The 22,384-nt window shown below is 41.6% G+C and overlaps 1 protein-coding gene across 9 annotated transcripts in view; it reads left to right on the top strand.

Moving 5' to 3' along the window:
* Positions 1 to 13,843: 13,843 nt before the first annotated feature.
* FMNL2 (formin like 2) overlaps positions 13,844 to 22,384 on the top strand; it is a 314,444-nt gene continuing 305,903 nt past the window's right edge. For all 9 annotated transcript variants that reach the window (XM_058715261.1, XM_058715265.1, XM_058715257.1 and 6 more), the window contains exon 1: positions 13,844 to 13,969. In XM_058715261.1, coding sequence (XP_058571244.1) covers positions 13,853 to 13,969 — 117 coding nt within the window. In that variant the 5' untranslated portion in view covers positions 13,844 to 13,852. The remainder of the gene's footprint in view (positions 13,970 to 22,384) is intronic.

Genomic DNA, 22,384 nt, shown 5'->3' with positions numbered 1-22,384 from the left:
TCAAGGCCTGGAAACTGCTTTGGATTCTGTGTCTTCCTCTCCCTCTGACCCTCCCACTCTCATGCTGTGTCTCTCTCTCGAAAATAAATAAACATTAAAAATAAAGGTTTAAAAAATTATCACAATATTCCTCACAAAAACCACTTGAAATAAATTCTACTACAATTACCTTGATTGTACAAAGAAACTGATTCTTAGAGAGTTTTGAAAACTGTCCAATTTACCAACTACGTTGTTGTTAAGTAGGATTTCCAGACTGATCTTTCTCCCCATCTCCACCTCTCCACTTTTACATCTGCTTCTTTTCTCTCTGCTTATCAGTCACCACTGTCATCAACCACATTTCAACTTTATAGCCTATGGCTTCAGCCACCTGAGAAAATGTAATCTGATATTTTTAGCCCCAAATCCAAAAATCACAAAGGAGGGAGAAATCCCACCTTTCAACAGGTCAACTGTGGCCAAGATACCCACAGAAGTATGGCAGCTCCAGGGATCTGGGTGGCTCAGTCCGTTAAGCATCTGACTTTGGTTATGATCTCAGGGTTTGTGAGTTCGAGCCCTGCATCAGGCTCTGTGCTGACAGCTCAGAGCCGGGAGCCTGCTTCGGATTCTGTGTCTCCCTCTTTCTCAATCTCTCTCTCTGACCCTCCCCGGCTCTCACTCTGTCTCTCTCAAAAACAAACAAATGTTTAAAAAAAAATAAAACAAAAGAAGTATGGCAGCTCCTTTATTAATAATAGCATGAAATAGAGGGAAGAGCAGTTTGTCAAAGAGGGTGGTTTTCTAAAAAGGGGTGTTGGACAGCCAAAAAACACATGTCCACTGCATCAATCTGGGCTATGCATTCCCCACAACCTCACTGCATTTTTAATGTTTTGAACTTCCATTTTTAATCATTTGCCAGTGCAACAGAAACTTAAGAGAAAAAAATACAATGTTTTGGTGACTTGCTTCTTTCTCATAGATTTAAATTCAGTATTTTGAATGGTTTTTTAAGTAATTTTAACACCTTCCATTCCCTAAAACTGACAAAACAAAGGAACCAGGCAATGAGAACTGGACCTGAGACAAGTCTGTCTGGCCCCAATTGTAAGCACTTTTCTAATAGAGTTGGATAAGGTTAGCGGAGTTCAGTTCTCTTGAGGGAGGGTAAACTCTGCAGGTGTTTGTCACCAGTGATTACAGAGCAGGCAAAGGGCTTGATCCTTTGAGGGAGATCTTTTAGCTCTACTAATTAGCCACCCAGCCCTCTTCCCTTCCTTCCACGAGTGAATTTCCCTTTGATCTTAATTGTGTATGGAAAATGATTGTGATTAGAATGATATAGTACAACAAACATTTGCTAGTAAAATAATTTGATAAGATCAAAATGCAAAATGGTCTAAGTAGCATTCAGTAGCTCTGGACAATTTTAGTTCTTCCATGCATAATGTAATCTTTGGCATCTATTCAGTCTATTTTTGCATATAAATGTGAGTTTGAGGGCAAGAAGAAAACAGCATACCCAAAATTCCTCCTCAAAATTTGGACACCTGACAAATCCTCTTCTGGATAAGTCACGGACAATTTATACAATGATGCTTTGTCCTCTCCCAAAACGTAAAAAGCACAACAAATACAAATGTGAAAAAGTAGTGACATTCAAAAAAACTTTAAAAATTTGTGTAAATGTATTCTAAATGGAACAATCCCTCTGATTGAAATAATAGCTAATTCAATTTTTAGAGCAGTGTATATAATTATTCAATGGCTTTAAAATAACTTGGCATTGTTCCTTAAGCAGAGGCATTATTGCTTAATTGCAGATGAGTCATTTCCCAAGTCCCGACTAATTAATCAGTGTTTCCTAAACTTGCCTAAAATAGGAACCATCTGGGGTTTTTGTTAAACATACAGATTCCCAGGCCCACCCTAGACCTACTGAATTAGAGTTTCTAGGGAAGGCACGTGGGAATCTGCAAGTTCAATAAGCATCCCAGGTGGATCTTATCAGACAGGTTTGGGAAATAGTTTGGATTCCTTTGCCAGTGGTATTAAATTTTTCAATTACTATTGTACTGGGTCACCAGAATAGAGCTTTATCATTGGAAGAAAAGAAAGCACTCGTGGGCTGTAAACCAAAGCATGTTCTATTTTATATAAATATATCTTCCTATTGGGGCGCCTGGGTGGCTCAGTCGGTTAAGCGTCGGACTTCAGCTCAGGTCACGATCTCACAGTCCGTGAGTTCGAGCCCCGTGTCGGACTCTGGGCTGATGGCTCAGAGCCTGGAGCCTGCTTCCAATTCTGTGTCTCCCTCTCTCTCTGCCCCTCCCCCGTTCATGCTCTGTCTCTCTCTGTCTCAAAAATAAAAAAATAAAAAATAAATATATCTTCCCGTTACCTAAAACGAGTACTATGTGTTTATGTATTTTCCCTTTACCCATTCAGGTACTCAGAAGTTGTTATTGCTTTATGAATAACCCCGAGATTAAATTCACGACCATCTTGAAGAAAAGAGCATAAGGAGGAAAATATGTCTTATTGAGACTCTCACCGTACATCAGGCATGATTTTGATAGTTGGTTTACATAAGTTATTTCCCTTAATCTTAACAGTAACGGGTGGTGTAAGTATTTACTTTCATTTTATAAATGCAGAGGGGCACCTGGGTGGCTCAGTCGGTTAAGCGTCTGACTTCCGCTCAGGTCTTGATCTCGAGGTATGTGAGTTACAGCCCCGCTTTGGGCTCTGTGATATCAGCTCAGAGCCTGGAGCCTCCTTCAGATTCTGTGTCTCCTCCTCCCTCTGCCCTTCCCATGCTCACGCTCTGTCTCTCTCTGTCTCTCAATAATAAATAAACTTTAAAAAAATTAATAAATGCAGAAATTGAGGCTTGAAGAGATTAATGGATTTTCCCATGATCACCCAGTAAGCAAGAGAAGCTGGTGTCAAATCCACTTAGCACTTGCTCTTACCATGATACTGGCCTTCAGTATTTAAGTTGGAAGTCCAGGAATTCAAATTTCACCAGGCAGAATAATCATGGGTTTGTGAAAATTTCTTCTCTTAAGGTCAAAAAAGAGCAATTTTTTTATATATTTGGGCTGAGCCGGAGAGGGAGGAAAAGACAAATTTCTGAAAGGCTGATTGCCTCTTACAGGATGATAAGCCTCCTTTTTTCTTGTGATCAGAAAGAAATCTATGGTTCTTCCCTAAAAAGTAACTCTCCCAAAGGGCAAATGAGAAAAGTAAATAAAATTGTAAATCTAGATGCGCTCTATGTGTAGTATACATCTGTGGAACTAGATTTTACTCTATCCAACTCATTCTCTGTCTTATTCTCCCTGTGCTGTTTATTCTGGTTGAAATGGTTGCAGCCGGAAACAAAAATGCCCCCTTTGGGCTTTCTTGTTTTAAAAAAACCTTTTTTAAAGGGTTTGTTTTCTCAGGCTTGGAAGCTGTTGAAAGGTGCCAGATGGATAGCCATGGAGGCTGTGAGTTCTGTGTTTATCTGCAGAGCAGGCCGGTGTGGATGGGGCTCCCTGGGCTTCCCACGCAGCCGGGCTTAGGAACACTGGCCTCCTTGATGACAGTTAATATTAAGTTGGGAAGCTGGAGGACTCCCTGAAATAAAAGCAGACACTACAGGTCAGCAGCACATTCCTTCATTGTTGCCATTGTTGGTATCACAGGCTAAGACCCGGCCATCCAATCATTTTTAAAGTAGGTTGTTAAGGAGGATTTTGGAGGAGGTAATCCAGTACAGGAATGCAGGAAGAAGGGAGAGAGTAGGTGACAGAGGGGAGAGGATGGCAAAAAATAGTCTGAACTTGACTTTTCACACCAGGCTATCCATGTTTTGTGATGCCTGTTTGCCTGCTTGCCTTTCTCTCCCTTCTTTTCTTACCTTCTTCCTTCCTTCTTTTCTCTTCCTTTTCTTTCTTTCTTTCTTTCTTTCTTTCTTTCTTTCTTTCTTTCTTTCTTTCTTTCTTCCTTCCTTCCTTCCTTCCTTCATGTATTTTGATTTCTATAGAGATATACCTTTTTAGTATATTAGCTTTTTTATTCTTTTTATTTTCATTCTTTTGAAAAAAGTTTCAGTATGTTCTTTATATATATGTGTGTATATATATATATATGTATATAAACAAGTGCATATTAAACTTATATAAGTGAAATTAAGTTTCTATGTTACTATTTCCATATCATTCAAAAATGACCCAGATGGGAGTGCCTGGCTGGCTCAGTCAGTAGAGCATGGGTGACTCTTGATCTCGGAGTTGTGAGTTAAAGCTTCATGTTGGGAATAGAGAGTACTTAAAAATAAAATCTTAGAAAAATAAAAAGACCCAGATGGATTTTTACCAAATTTGAAGATATGTTTATGTGACATGGTGTATACTGTGGGGCCTAAAGGAGGTGGAATTGCAGAGATAGAGTCAAATAAGAGCTGGGATTTGAAAGCCTACAAATAGTGGGGATGCCTGGGTGGCTCAGTTGGTTAAGTGTCCAAATCTTGATTCCGGCTCAGGTCATAACTCACAGCTCATGGGTTCGAGCCCCACATTGGGCTCTACTGACAACAGGGAGCTGGCTTGGGACTCTCCCTCTCGCTCGCTCTCTGCCCCTCTACCACTCGGTCTCTCTCTCTCTCTCTCTCTTTCTCTCCCTCAAAATAAAAAAAATAATAAATGTTAAAAAATAAATAAAATAAAAGCCTAAAAATAGTTAATGATTCCTGGAACAATGTTGGAGATGATAGAACCTACTAAATTTTTTTTAAATTATAAAGGTGGCATTATTTAATGAAGATACAGTTAAAATAAAATTCCTAATGCCTATTAAAACAAACCAACACAAAAGAAGCAGATGATAGGTTTCTATCAAAATGGTGAACAGAATATATATCTATTTTTTTCTCTCTTCCCCAAATCTTTTAGAATGATGGAATAGAGCAGTATTAAAAAAGAACAACCAGGGAGTAAAGTCAATGATATTGTAATAGTGCTGTATGGTGACGGATGGTAGTTACCCTTGCGGCCAGCATAGTGTAACATAGAACTTGCTGAATCACTAAGTTGTACACCTGAAACTAATGTACCATCGTGTGTCAACTATACTCAAAAACATTATAAAAAAGACTAAAAAATAATAAATAAAAGGAAACAGGCAGACCTGGCAAAGAACTGGAACTTCTACTAGAAAGTTCTTCAACTAGAGCTTCTACCAAAATATCATCAGTGATGTTTAAATCTCCATGAGTAAGGAAACCAGAAAGAAAATGACACAATATCTGTGTTTAAACAGAAATCACAATTACAGGGACAGTAGATTTCTCATCACCAACGATGAGGGCTGGGAGATAATGGAAAGATGTCTTTAGATGGAGAGGGAAAAGAACTTTCAGCCTGACATTCTACAACCAAATAAACTATTCAAGAGTGCGGGCAAAAAAGACGTGGTTAGATAATTTTGTCATTCACAAACTCTTACTGAAAGACACACTAAAGATTGTTCTTTAGGAAAATGAAATATAAATCCAGAAGAAAAAAGGAGAATGAAAAAAGCAAATGAATTTCTAAGCATGTTGGTCAACCTAAGGATTGGCTATACTGGTAATATTACTACTACTAAAGGTTAATGTGAATAAATAAAGAGGAGTTAAAATAATAGACAATATTAACATGGGAGGCAGGAGGGGAGAGATTTGTTAAAGTTCCTAAGTTCCTTGAAGGATGAGGAGAGAGAAAATTATTGACTTGACTTTTATTTTTTGTAACAGCTTTACTGAGCTACGGCTAACCAACAGTAGACCATACATATTTATAGTTTATACTTTGATAGATTTAACATGTCTGTACTCATGAAGTCAGCACTGTAATCAAGTTAATGAATATATCCATACCTCCAAAAGCATTGTCTGGTCCTTTGGAATTCTCCCTGTCTCTTTTTCCCAAACAAACATTAGTGTGCTTTCTGTCCATATAGACTAATTTGCATCTTCTAGAATTTTATATAAATAAAGTCATACAATATGTCCAGTTTTTTTGCCTGGCTTATTTCACTCAGCATAATTATTTTGAGATTCAACCATGTTGTTTGTTTATTTTTGACAGAGAGAGAGAGAGAGAGAGAGAGAGAGCACAAGTGGGAGAGAGGCAGAGAAAGAGGGAGACACAGAATCCAAAGCAGTCTCCAGGCTCTGAGCTGTCAGCACAGAGCCTGATGTGGGGCTCAAACTCATGAGATCATGACCTGAGTCCAAGTCAGATGCCTAACTGACCGAGGTCCCTGGGTGCCTCAGTAGTTCATACTTTTTTTTATTGCTGATTAGTATTCCATTCTGTGGATATACCAGTTTCATCTGTTGATGGACATTATCTTCTATGAACATTATGTAAAAGCCTTTGTATGGACATATGCTTTCATATTTCTTGGGTAAATATCTATGAGCAGAATGGCTAGATCACATGGTAGGCGTAATGTTTAAATTAAAAAAAAAACTCCAAAGTCTTGTCCAAAGTGGCAGTTTACAATCCCATTAGCGACATATGAGAGTTCTAGCTGTCCCACATCATTGCCAACATTTGGTATGGTCAGTCTTTTTAATTTTTGCCATTTTAATTGATGTGTAATGGTATCTCATCGTGGGTTTAATTTGCATTCTCCTGATAAGGCATGATGTTGAACAGCTTTTTATGTGCTTGAAGCTATGGATGTGTGTGAAGTGTTTGTTAAAATTTTTGTCCATTGTTTTCTTTTTATAGAGTTATAAGAATTCTTTATGTGTTCTGGGTACAGGTCCTTTATTGAACATACAATTTACTCACATTTTTCTCTTAGTCTGTGGTAGGTCTTGATTCTGTTAATCATCTTTCAAAGAACAGATGTTGCAAAATTTGATGAAGTCTAATTTATCAAATTTTTTCTTGCTGTTTTTTCTAAAAAATCTTTTAGATTTTTCTATTCTACATTTTCTTCTAGAAGCTTTTTAATTTTATGTTTTGCACTTGGGTCTCTTGTCTATTTTGAGTTGTTTTTCAGATGGTGTGGGGTAGATACTGAAGTTCATTTTTCAAATGTAGATATTTAGTTTCTCCACAACCACCATTTCAACCACTTGTTGAAAAGACTATGATTTCTCCCCAGAATTGTCAATACACTTTTGTCAAAATCCATTGTCAACGTATGTGTGAGTTTGTGTGTGTGTGTGTGTGTACTGTCCATTCTATTCCATCAATCTATCTGTCTATCTTGATATCAGTAATCAGTACCATACTCTCTTGATTACTGTACCTTTACAATAAGTCTTGAAATCAGGTAGAGTTAATCCTCCCATTTTGTTCTTTTTCAAAGTTGTTTTGGCTCTTCTAGGTCCTTTGCATTTCCACATGATTTTTTATTTTTTTATTTTATTTTTTTTTAATTTTTTTAACGTTTATTTATTTTTGAGACAGAGCATGAACAGGGGAGGAGCAGAGAGAGAGAAGGAGACACAGAATCAGAAGCAGGCTCCAGGCTCTGAGCCATCAGCCCAGAGCCCGACGCGGGGCTCGAACTCACGGGCCGTGAGATCGTGACCTGAGCTGAAGTCGGACGCTTAACCGACTGAGCCACCCAGGCGCTCCTCCACATGATTTTTAGAATTGGCTTGTCTATTTTTACAAAAAAGTCTGCTGGGATTTTGTTTTGTAATACGTGAAATCTATAGATCCATTCGGGGGGAATTGGCATCTTAAAAATGTTGAGTCTTCTGACCAATGAACACAGTATACTGTAGTTTTCAGTGTACAGGTCTTGCATATCTTTTGCCATATTTATGCCTGGCAAAAGGAGAAATTTTATGTTTTATGTTTTTATATTTTTGATGTTATCATAAATGGTATTTCATAATTTAAATTTTTGAAAGTTTCATGCTGTATAGTTATAGCATATAACATTTTTTCCACCCTACAATGCTATGAAAATACCACTGACTATATTCTCTATACCTTTCATCCCCATGAGTTATTCATTCCGTAACTGGAAATCTGAACCCATTTTGCCCGTCCCCATATTTTCATTTCATATATCAATCTTGTGTCCTGAAACCTTGCTAAACTCACGTATTAGTTCCAGTTACTAATTTATAGATTCCTTAAGAATTTCTACATAGAAGATCATGTCATTGTAAACAAAGGCAATTTACTTCGTTTTTTCAAAACTGGATGGCTTTTTGTTTGTTTGTTTTCTCTCTTATTACACTGGCTAGAACCTCTCACACAATGTTGAATTAAAATGCTAAGAACAGGGATACCTGGGTGGCTCAGTTCTTTAAGCATCTGACTTCGGTTCAGGTCATGATCTTATGGTTCACAAGTTTGAGCCCCACATCGGGTTCTCTGATGTCCGTGTGGAGCCTGCTTTGAATCCTCTGTCTGTCTCTGCCCCTCCCATGCTTATTCTCTCTCCCTCTCTCTCTCTCTCTCAAAAATAAATAAACATAAATAAATAAAATGGTGAGAACATATATTCTTCCCTTTTGCCTGATTTTAGGAGAAAGCATTTAGTCTCTCACCATTAATTATGATATTAGTAGTAGGTTTTTTTGTACATGCCTTTTATCAAGTTGAGGAAGTTCCTTTCTGTTCTGTTCAGACATCTGGAGTTCTTGCAGCTTTTTTTCCCCCAGTACTCTATCCTGAGAACACTAGCCTTCTTAGGTTCTCTGGACTCTCACCTCTGCCTTCTCAAGTCAGGGATTCCGGTAGGCCCAGTCTGGGTTTCTTCTCTGTGCACCGTGATCTAGAAACTCTCCAGGAAGTGAGCTGGAGTGATTGTAGGGTTCACTTCATTTTTTTCATTGCCTCCCAGAAGATAGAGTTGCATTCAGTCTTCTTTGTAAAACACTGGGAACAAGGCTGTTATGGAGGAATAAGATAGCTACAGTCAAAGATCATCTCTAAAGCTTCCCCAAATACTCCTTCTATCTCACGTAACTCTTGAGGGACATTGTTTAACATATTTTGTCCTGTATTTTATTACTTTCAAATTCAGTCTGGTCCCTATTACTCTATCTTGATCAGAAACAGAAATCTCATTATGCTTCTAACTCTAAATGATAATTTTAGAGAACTACTTTTTAAAAGTTTATTTATTTATTTTGAGAGAGGAGGAGGGGCAGAGAGGGAGAGAGAGAATCCCAAGATGTGGGGCTCCATCTCATGAACTGTGAGATCATTGGCCTGAGCCAAAATCAAGAGTCAGACAATTACCTGACTGAGCCACCCAGCTGCCCCAAGAGAACTATTTTTTTTTTTTTTTGAAGAAAGGATACTGGTTTGGGAATCAAAATACATAACTTGTAACTCTGTCACTTGTATAAACTAGGGAAAAATCACATTGTTGAGTTTAAATTCCTTGTGTTGTATTGACAGGATGAAATAAGATCAAGCAAGTAAAAGTATTTTGTAGAATATGAAGTCCTATGCAAATATAAAGTCATATTCAAAGATGTGAAATGTGGGGGTAGGAGTTAGAAGATGTTGCTGTCTCCCCATTTCTTTTTTTTTTTTTTTAATTTTTTTTCAACGCTTTTTTATTTATTTTTGGGACAGAGAGAGACAGAGCATGAATGGGGGAGGGGCAGAGAGAGAGGGAGACACAGAATCGGAAACAGGCTCCAGGCTCCGAGCCATCAGCCCAGAGCCTGACGCGGGGCTCGAACTCACGGACCGCGAGATCGTGACCTGGCTGAAGTCGGACGCTTAACCGACTGCGCCACCCAGGCGCCCCTCCCCATTTCTTACTCATATCTATTCCCTTTACCTTTTATCTGAACCTTGATTCTATCCAGTTGAGGAAATGTGACCCTCCCCAGGTTTTATCTCAGTCTCTCAGGTCTTCCTGTAGCACGGGATGACTGTCTCATTCAGTTCTGGAACATGAGGAATAACGGACTTCTGATCTCCTGATAAAAGGAACAGACCTCTGAACAGACCTGAAATCACCTCTTCCCCACTAGTTGTCCAGAGCACATCCTTGATTCATGGCACTGTAGCAGCGATTTTGTAAGCATGTAGGAAAGACCAAGTCATCACAGAAATACTGGTCCTAGCCTTCCTAAGTTGCACTAACACTAGCATCCACCTTTTTCAAGATTTCAAGTTTAATGAGAATATATTATTGAAGCCATCACTCCTTGGGTTTGGAAACTGAATACACCATGTTTACACTTTGTTTAAAATCAATGGGAGTATCAGGTTCATAGTAAGCGCTCAATAAATATTTAAAAAAATAAATATAGATAGATAAATCTTTCAGGACTCTTGTGGATGTAAATTGACATAAAGCAATCACTCTAAAATCCCAGCTATCACTGTTTCACAGTTTTGATTCAGGGCTATTGATGGCTTTGTTTATCGTAGGGTGCTTGTCTCATTTCTTATAATTATACACACAAGGAGAATCTTCTGGGGTGCCTGGGTGGCTTGGCCAGTTAAGCGTCCGACTTCGGCTCAGGTCATGATCTCACGGTCTGTGATTTCAAGCCCCGAGTTGGGCTCTGTGCTGACAGCTCAGAGCCTGGAGCCTGTTTCAGATTCTGTGTCTCCCTCTCTCTCTGCCTCTCCCTTGTTCATGCTCTGTCTCTCTCTGTCTCAAAAATAAATAAACGTTAAAATAAATAAATAAAAAAATTTAAAAAAAAGAGAGAATCTTCTTAGACCAGTGCCTTTTTAAGAAGTTAAGTGAATTTAGCTATAGAGCATTTCCTTACATTTAACTTGAGATACCAATGAAACTCAGCTGACCTTGTATGAGGAGTATTTGTTTTGAATGATGGAAGAGCTTCTTTGAAAGCAATTACACCATTATGGGGGAATTCCTGATCAAGCCATCCTTGGCATAACTTGCAAATGCCTAGTACATAGAATATAAAGTTCTAACATTTCATTTTCCATGGAAGGTGAATGGATAGTTTTAACAGTTAATTTTTTGCCAATATTTTGCAACAGCAGCTATAACAAGTCGTATGTCTTAATAATCAGAAAATGAAATACATATTTAAAAATGATCACCCCGGGGCGCCTGGGTGGCTCAGTCGGTTAAGCGTCCAACTTCAGCCTAGGTCGTGACCTCATGGTTTGTGAGTTTGAGCCCCATGTCTGGCTCTTTGCTGACAGCTTGGAGCCTGGAGCCTGCTTCGGATTCTGTGTCTCCTTTTCTCTCTCTCTGTTCCTCCCCCACTTGTACCTAGACTCTCTCTCTCAAAAATAAATATTTAAAAAAATAAATAAAAATGGTCAACCAATTTAAATTTTGTGGGGAGAGTTTAAGAGTGTTACAGTCAAAGAAATGTCTTCTTCCTCCTCCTCTGAGCCCTCCTCCAAATATTGTTTGATAGAAATTCTTACATAAATTGTATAATATAATGGAGTGTTTTATTTTTATATTTAATAACACTCACAAATAATAACCAAATATTAAAGATTGCAAACCTTGAAATGGCTGAGTTCTTTTGGTTCATGGCTTTGCACACTTTGTCCTTTGGCTCCTCTCAAAGTGTGACATTATGAGAGAGACTAGATGTGATAAGACTTAAGGGGAGAAAAAGGTCCTGGTTACTGGCAGAAATATGGCCAGAGGGAGTCATAAATGTAATAAAAAAGGATTTCTCAAGTGCAGAAAAGAACTCTAGCTTCTCCATCCAGACGGTCAACCCCCTGGGTGGGCTGATTTTGTGTCAATCAGATCCAAAGTATATGTCTAGAGATTGGAAAGAAAACAAATACATTTGTGGGTCAGAAATGTCTCACTTGGTTTGAACTAACTGCTTTTCTTTCTCACTCATTTTCACTAGTTGGGGTATGTGTATGTATCTATATTCCTATTTTTCTTTCTTTGATGGGTAACATGCTTACCGTTAACTTTGATACAATATAGTTTTGAAATACAGGCTGCATCTATTCAGACTTTTAATTTGAATTTATTTATCCTCTCTTCCTTCTTTTTAAAAAGACCAGAAGCCATTTATTTAATAGATGATACCCACACACGAAGAATTTATGTGTGTATTTGCTCCATAGGCTTTTGGTGAAACCCATTTGTCAATTCAACAAATAGTCATTGAACATCTGCTATGCTCAAGGTATCTTGGGCTTTATAAAGCTAAATGAAAAATGGGGTCCTTGATGTTTAGTCTTGGTGTGTTACCTTCTCCAGAAGCAGTTGCTTTTTAACAACAGGGTAACAACCTTGGTTGCATATCAGAATGACCTGGGGAGCTTGTTAAAAATACACCTGTCCATGCTCCAGCTCTCAGCTCAGGGAAATTCTGAACAGGCAGGGTCCAAGGTGTGTGGAGTTTCCACAACAAGCTCCCCAAGTGAACCTGATAAACCAGGATTAAGAAACACGGCTCCAAGCGCAGAAAGAACGAATTACAGTTGTTCAGCCACAAGTCAACCAGGTGGATGCCCTTGAAATCTACAACATGGGCACCTGGTTAAAGTCGTGTTTATAAGGTTGGTTCTATTTCCACTGCTTTAATGTCGGATAGTGATAATCTGGAAAGCATCCCAGAGATAAGGCTGGGTCCAATCTTCTTTGTAAAACACCTGGAACAAGACTGCTATGGAGGAATAAGGTAGCTACAGCCGAACGCCACCTCCCAAGCCTCCCCAAATACTCTGTCCTCCTTTCTATCTCACATGAGATATGGTTATTTGTGTAAAATTTCTCCTGCACTACACTGTGAAGTATTCCGGAGCAGGAGCAATCCTCTTTTTCTCCCACGAAGGAACCCAGTAACCCATACATAATAGCTATTGACCGGTGTTTTGAATCGAACTGAATCCTTCTCTTCCAACTTCTAGCGTCTGACCATATATACATATAACTATAACGGATATTTATAAAGAAAACCCATACAAGTATGTAATTGTTTAGAAAACATTTCAATCACACAAAAATGATTTACATAAGGAAGAAAGAACAATCAAATAAGCATCCACGGACCCACTCCCCAATTCATGAAGCAGGACGTTGCCAATACCTTTCAGGCCACCTGTTAAGCTAGAGCCTTTTGAACAGTAACAAGCTTCTGAAATTTAAATCAGAATGCTTGCGTTCAATCACCGGTTGATTGGATCATGCATTCACTTGTCAGGTGTGCCTTCTACGTCTCAGAACCCACGTAGACGAGGTGGTTATTTCTACCGTGGGAGTGAGGAGGGGTCTAAAGGGACGTAAGCTGCAGCCAGAAGCGTGCACACTGCCTCTGCGGCCAGCGGTCCTAACCCAGCTCGGCCCTCTCCGGAGCGGGCGGGGTTTGCTGTGCGGACACTTTGGGCAGAAACTACGCGTCCCGGCAGTCCGCGGGGCGAGTGGGCGGGGCCGGGCCGGGGGCGGGGGCCGGGCGAGGGGGGGCATTGTGTCGGGAGCGCCGAGCAGCATTTGTCTGCTCGAGGTGCTTCGCGAGAGAGCGTTGTTTTCGCCGGCCGGGGGTTGCAAGTGTCAGCGGCGGCCGCGGCCCGGCGCAAGACCGAGTCCGAGGACGCACGCGCCAGCTGGCCGCGATCGTAGGCAGGGGGCGGCGTGCCAGAGGAGCAACATGCAGATAGGCGCCCGGCGCCCTGACGACCCCTCCCGAGGCAAAGAGGCCGGGGCGGCGCTGGGGCGGTGGAGAGCATGAGGGAGGCCGGGGGGCGGCTCGGCTCCGAGCGCTGCTAGGGAGCGGTGCGCGCTGCACACTCGCCGGGGCGCAGCCGAGAGCGGGGAGCCGGGCGGGTCGCGCCACGGGGCGGGAGCCGGCCGCCGGGAGCTGTTCTGATTTCCAAGGCGAACGCGAGGGGCCCGGAGCAGCCCCCGGCCCCGGCGTGCAGCCAACATGGGCAACGCGGGGAGCATGGATTCGCAGCAGACCGATTTCAGGGCGCACAACGTGCCTTTGAAGCTGCCGATGCCCGAGCCAGGTGAACTGGAAGAGCGATTTGCCATCGTGCTGGTGAGTGCGCGGCGGGGCTCCGGGCGGGTAGGCGCAGCTGACCCCCGCCCCCTCTTCTTTTCCCGGCGCCGGGAGCGAGCCTCCTGTCTCAAGGGGGAGGCGCCCACTTTCCCCATTGTGGCCTCCCCAGCCTTACTCTTCTCCGCTCCCCTCCAGCCCCCGCGCTCAGCCCTCTCGGGGTCCCGGGATGGGGCCGGGGGCTCGGGGCGGGCTGCCTGGCCAGCCCAGAGCCCATTGTCTGGCGGGAGAAGCACCACGCAGCGAGTGTGCCGGGGAGGTGCGGCGTTGGCGTGAAGGGAAGGTGGCGCGGGCCGGGGAGAAGGGGGTGGCGTGCCGCTAAGGCTTTTTGTTTAAGAAACAAAACAAAACAAAACAAAAAAACAAAACCCCAAATCCCCGCACCCCCCGAGTCCCTGCGGACCGTCCGGCGTGCGGGGTCCCGGGCAGATGGGTGCATGTGGCCGGCAGCGGGTGGCGCGCAAAGGCGAACTTGGAGGCGGACGTAGCGGCTTGGCAGTGGGGAGCTGGCCCGAAAGGGAAAGATAAGGAACCCGCGGCAGTGCGGCGCCCCGGTCCCTAAGCTGGGAGGGGCGGGATCTGAAACCCGGGCGGGAGAGCAGCTTTGCCTCAGCTCGTTCCTTTTGGTCTTAAACCTTAAACCACAAGAATGTGCAGTTTTGTGGGGACGTGTTTCGAGCTGTTCTGACATCAGGGTCGACCCCTTCGATTCCCCGCCCCCCCCCCCCCCCCCCCAATCCCCGGCACACACAGCAAAATCCCCGGCTCCCTCTTGAAGTCTGCTTTTAGCTTTTTAAATCCAAGACACTGAAGACTCCCTTCTTTCTCCCTTCTGCTGGGACTAAGTTTCTGAGCCCCTCCCAACCACAGCTTGTCAGTGCTGTGAGCTCCAGAGGGTGTGGCGGCCTCCCCCTCGACCCAGCCAGAGTCTGTACTACAGCTGGTCCCCAGACTTCCGATTTTTAGTGATCCAGCCTCCTTAAAGGGATGTTGGAAGGGAAACAGGCAAGATCCGACGCGTTCCTATTCCTTACACTTGTACATTTACCTTTTCTTAGCTAGTTACCTCTAAACTCTACGAGGCTAGGCAGCAAGAGAAACTTGTGCTCAAGGCAGTCAAATTTGCGTGTGCCTGCGGGTGTTTGGTGTGTAACCTCCTAACTTTGGGAAGGGTTCTGAGTCTGAACACCGGGACATTTAAATTTGCCTTTCTTCAGGCCTTTTAAAAGGGCAGGTTTGACAGGGGGTATAACGTTCTGGAGGCTAGGTTAGCTTTGTGCTCTTCAAGACAACAGAGGGCAAAAGCTTTTTTCACGCCACCCGGAAAGTCTGGTGTGGCAGTCGGGAGATAGATGAGGCCGCCTGTCTTGCTTTGCATCTTCTGTGATCTCCCACAGCTGCTCCCATCGTTGTGCAAGATGGGACACACTGAAATGAAACAGCGTAGGCTTAATTGCTTCTCAAGGCAGTCTGGGTGCATACTTGACCTGTCTTTCCAGGGACAAACGTTTTTATTCAAAATCCTCTTCCTTCCAGACAGATGGTTCCTACCTCCTAGCTCTGGGCTTTCTGTCTTTTCATCCTGTGGTGCTGTGTGTATGTACGTGTATACTGGAAATGGAAGGGCCAGTGACACAGGAAAACCAGATCACAATAATGCAATTAAGTTCTGCTCAATTGGGATAGCGTGTTTTGCCTGAGATTTCAGCTATGCTGTTGATTAATAACACATGATATGAATTAATCTTTAGAAAAAATGTTTCATCATTAGCATGGTGGATTTGTGTTACTCTTAAGTCTAGCAGTCACAGACTTAGTATGTCACATTTATGATTCTACATCACAAACTCCTTGGGTCAATGGTTGGTGGTTGTGGTTACTTTTACTCTACTGTGTGTCACACACAATTGCTGGATGTGGTTCTTAATTGTTGATGATATTTAAGCACCTCACAACAAAAAACGAAACCAAAAAATATCAGGCTGACCTTTTCGGAATAGAGACAAAGCTTTTGGAGAAGTCTCAGCTTGGGGACTGCCTTTTTGGTGATGCACTTGGACGTTAATGTGTTTATTGTAACTCCCCCTAGTCAGCTCTAGCTGCTATTTGGAAACCTACAAGAGGAATTAAAAGGTGTCCTCTTTATGCGCTAATGGAAGTCCAGAGTTAAGGTGATTTCTCTTAAGATAATTGTTTTTTTCTCTGAAGTTATACATGTGATGCTCTCAACTTTGGTTTTCTTTGTGAATTGCTTAAGTGGTCAACTCAAACCATCTAATTCTAGAGATCAAGGTAGAAGGATAAATTTTAGGTGGCATATTTTGAAGTACATATGTGGAGAAAATTCTTTACCCTGTGGCACAGGGAATCATATTGGCATTATTGATACTAGACTTATTTCCTTATATGATGAACATCATATATGTGATTTGGGAGGAAAACTGGATAGTAGTACTGTATGGGAAAGTATACAAGCACCTCATTGTAAGTAAGTATGGTTTACGTCAATAATTAATGAGACATTTCAGACATGGAAAACAATTACACTCTCAAGCTCTAGAATACTTAAAGCATTGGGAAGGAGTAAATAAAAATGAAAATGACAAGTCCATCTATTTCTGGAAAATCTTGAGACCAAACCTACTCAGACTGTTTCCTTACCCCTTCATCAGTCTAAGTTACATTGTATGACTCTAAAAAACTAATAGATATAAATGGAAAGAGGAAAGGAGAGAGTTAGAGATTGTGGAATTAAGATCAGTGGAGGGGTTAACTAAAAAAAATAGTAATTTTTATAGGAAAAGTTTTGAAATAGATTTGAATTCCTGAACTTCCTGTAATTAAAGACTAGTAAAAATTGGATCCAAATCTTAGGAGCTTAATCTTCCTAAGGAGAGTCTCTCTCCTTCTTGAGCTTGTCTTCAGCACTGTCCTAGTAGTTATAAAATGTATTTCTGGGAAAACATTACTCCTTGTATACATGTAACTGTTTGCATCTTTGTACCTACCTTTCAGATAGGGCAGTAAAGTGATGTGCCTTTGTGCATACGTGTGTGATGTTTTTGTTAAACTGTTGGATAGAAGTATTTCATAAACTCAGTCACCTACTTTTATTCCTTTAGGGTATGTATGTCACATATTTTACAGGTAACATTGGTGTGTATTTTTTGGGTCCTACACATTTATAATTAAATATCCATGTGGCTCTTCATTGTATTAAACATTGCCTAAATGTTGGAAATATACATACATACACATACACCCTCCTCTGCCCTTTATTTTCAAAGATGACGCTATGAAGTTTATTTTGGGGTGGGGTGAAGAATTGATGGTCTCTGTCCAAGAACACCTTTTTCTACATTAGACATTCCGTACCACTCACTAATTTTTGGCTTGAAGTCATTGTTTACAAATAAAATATAACTTCCCTAATGCCTTTGTCAAGGAGCTGTCGGATTCGTTCTTTGAATGTCAGAGGAGAGGATAATTTTAAGCCCTCTATCCTAGCTGCTATATCTCTGTGTGATATCAGATATCAGGCTGCTGTGCAAACAGATTCAAAAAGACGGATTAGAAAGTGATGGTTTAGGGCAGTATTATGTCTGATACTGAGAACTACTTGGGTGTGTGAATAATTTGAGTCGATTTCTTTCCAGTTTTTTTTCCTTCTTGCCCTGAGGTTGAACATAGTCATTCTGCTTTAGGAAGAAGTAGGAACGTTTTCTGAGTACCTAGTATGAGTCCCGTCCCCCCCCCCCCCATGCTTACATTATTCATTTAATCCTCACAATCATTCTGGAAATAAAATTACCTAAATTGCCCACAGTTCTACAGATATGGAATAACTGATCTAGGATTTTTAATCCAGATTGGGCTCTCTGCCCCCTCTCCCCCACCCCATATTATATTATACTTCCTGAGGTCTTTGAACTGGAAAGGGGGAAAATGCCTGGAGCTAGCAGTAAAGCTGTTTAAGAAAAAAAAAAAATCCCTAAATCTGATAAATGCAAGTTTCAAGCTGTATAAAATAGACAAAAATGTCTTAGAAGTGACCGCTGTGAGGTGCGCTTGATGTTTTATTTTCAATGTCAAACATTTTGGCATCCTCACTATGCCGTTCCATTTTTCAGGCGTGGAGTTAAATACTGATTTGGTCTGAAAGTGTGCTCTTTGGTTTTTTCTATCGAGGCAGACTTGAACTACCTTGGTTGGGAATTTAGGATTTCCAAATCAGAGGAGAGACAATCTGTCAGTGCCATGCATATACTGTGAATGTAATTACTTGTGAAAGGACAAGGAAAGTCAAGTTTTAACGTTTATTTCCCTTTGCAAGGTGTTGTTCTCTTGTAACCACTTCCAAGGAGAGCTCTTGCCATGCAGTCTGCTGAGCAGATGGATGGGTGAGAGTGTAGTTAGGTCATCGTCAGATGCTTGCTGATTTTTCTCACATCCTTTCTCCTGTTACAGAAAGGAGGTAGAGAAGTTGGGCTGGGGGCAGGGTGGAGCGTTGTAACTTTGAGCCATTCTAGCTCATCCTAGGTACTATCAATGAGCCGCTTTATTTCACCAAAGTTGGGAATATATGCTTCTTATTGGGGTGCATTCCACCTCCCATAATGCCAGTATATTTGGATATCCAGTACAGAAATCAATCAGAGGTTATTATCTGAATACAAATGTTTGGCTCCAGTAAGAGGCTGGCAGCAACACAAACTGATGACCTTTGGGAAGAAAAGGTATGCATGCCCTTAAGTCCTTAGGCGATAAGAATTACTTTTGCTGGTGGCCTCTCATTTAGCAAATAGCATTGGCCTGGGAGGCAGGAGACCTAGTTTCTAGAATTAATCTGCTGCACCAGGTTGAGCAAGTTAAAATCTTTCCTCTGGTCCTTGATTTTCTTCCTCTGTAAGTTGGAATAAAATTTGACACAACTGGGGCGCCTGGGTGGCTCAGTCGGTTAAGCGTCCGACTTCAGCTCAGGTCATGATCTCGCGGTCCGTGAGTTCGAGCCCCGCGTCTGGCTCTGGGCTGATGGCTCAGAGCCTGGAGCCTGCTTCCGATTCTGTGTCTCCCTCTCTCTGCCCCTCCCCCGTTCATGCTGTCTCTCTCTGTCTCAAAAATGAATAAACGTTAAAAAAAAATTAAAAAAAAAATTTGACACAACTATTAAGATAGATTTTTTTTTAGATGCTAGCACTTGAAAGTGTAAAATTTCCAGAATCTACCATCCTGTGCTCCATCAGCTGACTTTGCATTTTGAAGAGCTTTGTGGAGGACTGTGTTTTAGCTGTATTCCGTGTGGTCTAGAGAGTAGAATTTCCAGGGTCATTGACTGAAAGTCCCCTAAGCTTAAGGAAAAGTATATTAACATTTAGAGTTGTCAAAGAAATGAACAGTGAGCTCTCTGTTAGAGTTGCTCACACAGAAGCTGTGTGAAGAATACTGGTGACTGGAAGTTCTTTGCAAACCCAAGACCTGGCTAGTGCATTATTGGCTTCAGTGGTGCCCTCTTTGAGGTGAGCCTGCTGTCGGCAGTTTCTCGACCTAGAATCCTAGCACCTGAGAGTGGGGAAGGATTCCCGCCCCCCCCCCCCCCCCCCCCCCCCCCCACGTAGAGTCCTCCTGGGCTTAAGAAAAAAGTGTGGGCTCATGTTCTGGAAATTCATTTTACTTTACAAAAACTGTTGCTTGAAGGGCTTGGTCTTAGAAGTGTGCTCCTTTTTTTCATACTTAGGACTTGGGGCTAAAGGGCAAGGTGAAGTGGGCTTCGTTATGCTCACGGGTAACATGTGGCATGAAGATGGCTGATAGAAGCAGCACTGATTCCAGATGATCCTTTCCACTTGGCAAGAGAGTGCTGGTAGTTGGAAGCCTCTTAGGAACAAAGCACAGACACCTTAGAAAAGAACAGACTGAATTGCTTAAGAGTGGGGGAGTGAGTTGCAAACTGTCTCTTCCCTTCTAGAATGGGGGATGTTTCTTCCTTTTCCCCACCACGAGAACTGTGTCCCCAGGCTTTGGGGTCATGGTTTGTATAGAGAGGCTTCATGCACCTGGTTCGCTCTCATCTACTTGAATACTGCTGGCAGAGATAACTCCTGTCTTTTCTTTCCTTTAAGATAGTGTCTGCACAGACTGCAGGTGGTCTCCCCCTTTCCCAGTCACCCTGTCCTCTTTTCCCGGAGCTTTCAACCAAACACCAAGGTGTATGCAGTTTCCATTGGATATAATTTGGAAGCAGTGTCTAGGGAAGAGCTGGTAGGCTGGAGAGCTGTGATGCAGCAGAGGCCCACAGATGTGGGCCAGGATGGCTGGGAATTCCTACTTGAGGTTTAGTGGTATTTGTTGTAAACAGGAGAAGTGTACTTTCTGCTCACAGTCTTAATAAAATAAACTGAGTCACATCTTCGTGCCCACCACACACAAAACAAAAACCCATGACCAGTGGCAGAGCTTACAGATAGTCACCTCATAACAAACTTTTTCTAGTTTTTAGGACACACCAAAAGTGTTCCTCAGATCACATTTTTGGTGTTCTTGTGCAGCCTGTAATGGGCTTTCGTGACTTGGAATTCACACATAGTCTACTTTGTTCTTTGAGGAGTTGCTGTTTGTAAGCCCCTCTGTCCGTTGCTACAAAAGCTGAAAGCTTTGAGGTGTTTAGATCCTGCTATAGCCGCAAGTAATCTCTCTCGACTGATTTTTGTGGGGTAAATGGTGCCTGTGCCTGGTTTATACTAAGAACTTGTTGGCTTTGGGAAAGGTGTCCGATTGTTTACATTTTTGGCCCTGTGGCTCATGTTGGGCACTAAGGTATGCCTGTTACCTAAAGGTCCTGCCTTGAATTAAGGATTTGCTCTGGAACCTGACTTCTTTTCTGTGTTGTTCTTTTTTTCCCTTGGGAGTTGCGCTGAATGCTTGAAGGCAGGATAATGAAGGGATTGACAAACCGAAGTGGTAGTCCTCAAACTTGGCTGTATATTGGCATCACCTGGGAGCCTCAAAAAACCATAGATGCCTGGGTTGATAAATTGGGTGTAGTAGGAAAGGAATTGTTTAAGAAGTACCAAAAATTATGGGGAAATTAGGCTAAGTGGAGAAGAGGTTAAAAAGAAAATAATAAAAAATAACAAACAAAATTTTCCCCCCAAAATCTGAAAGACCTTTGATTCATCTGAAAGCATCAAGATGAGAAATAAGAAATGGGTCAAAGTCTGTTGAATTTTAGACTCATTTAACTATTTAAGAAATGATCATCAAATAATCATGATGAAAATTGACGGAGAAAGTTCTATATATTTATTATAGCTCAAGAGTGAACAGTGGCCCTGAGGTGTACTTCTGGAGTAGGAAAATCAATAAATCAATTGTATTTTTGCTTAGGCCTCTATTCTCAAGCTTAATTGTTTGTTGGTTCAATGTAGGCCCTTTGCTTTGATCTCTGGTTTTACCACTTACAAAGACTTGATGAGCTTGGCTTCCCGGAGAGAAATTCAAATACACTTGTGAAATGTAAACAACATTCATTTATTAAGAATCCTATAATCAGGGCAAATTGGCATGCTTATATAAGCAATTAGCTTTGAGAATAGAAAGATAAATAGGATGGTAGGTCAAGAATGAGCTGATTGTTCTCCATGCAAGACTGTAGTTATTTCTTCAGTAGTTATAACATAAGCAAATAGACATTCCTCTTATTCATAATCTTTAGCATTTGTGGTTTGGGATTTGAGGACAGCGTATGTGGTTTTTTGAATTGAGAGGATAGAGGCAATTATTGTCTCATTTTCATCTAGAAATATAAATAAATCATTCAAGGAAATGTAGGTAGTTTATAATCAGATAAAACTTTGCAGTAATTGGGAACAGGGCAAGAGAAGGTTTGGATTTAGATGGGAATATTAAAGAATGATAATGGAGTTATTTTTATTTTGGTGGGGAAGGTAAAGACGATGACTTACAATGGCAGAAAGATGGAAAATAAGCTCATTTATTTACTTTTAGGGAGTGTGTGTGTGTGTGTGTGTGTGTGTGTGTGTGTAGAAGAAAGCATTAGGCTAACTAATAGGAGACGTTGGTAGGACACAATTAGATTTGTTCCATGGCAACATTGCCCGGTGAAGTCAGTACTGCCCCACCTCATCTCTGTGAAAGCTGGGGAGCCTATTTGCAAAGGCTAAGAATCCGGTCAATGGGTTTTGTAGGTTACTTTCACTTCTGGCCCTTTTAGTCCCCAGTATGGTCAGTCTTGTGGTTCTTCTGAGGAAGCTGTCTCTTTTTAGTGACAGTGGGCTATCTTGAATAATTGGGATTTGTTATCCCCAAGGACTTCGGCCTGGTGAACTTAGAAGGCCAAGTCAGTCCAAATGTCTTGGGACCGGGAAGATATAAACTTGG

Source organism: Neofelis nebulosa, chromosome 2, assembly GCF_028018385.1.
Source record: "Neofelis nebulosa isolate mNeoNeb1 chromosome 2, mNeoNeb1.pri, whole genome shotgun sequence".
NCBI lineage: Eukaryota > Metazoa > Chordata > Mammalia > Carnivora > Felidae > Neofelis > Neofelis nebulosa.
The sequence above is the reverse complement of the archived record's forward strand: the minus strand, read 5'-3'. Positions and strand labels throughout refer to the sequence as shown.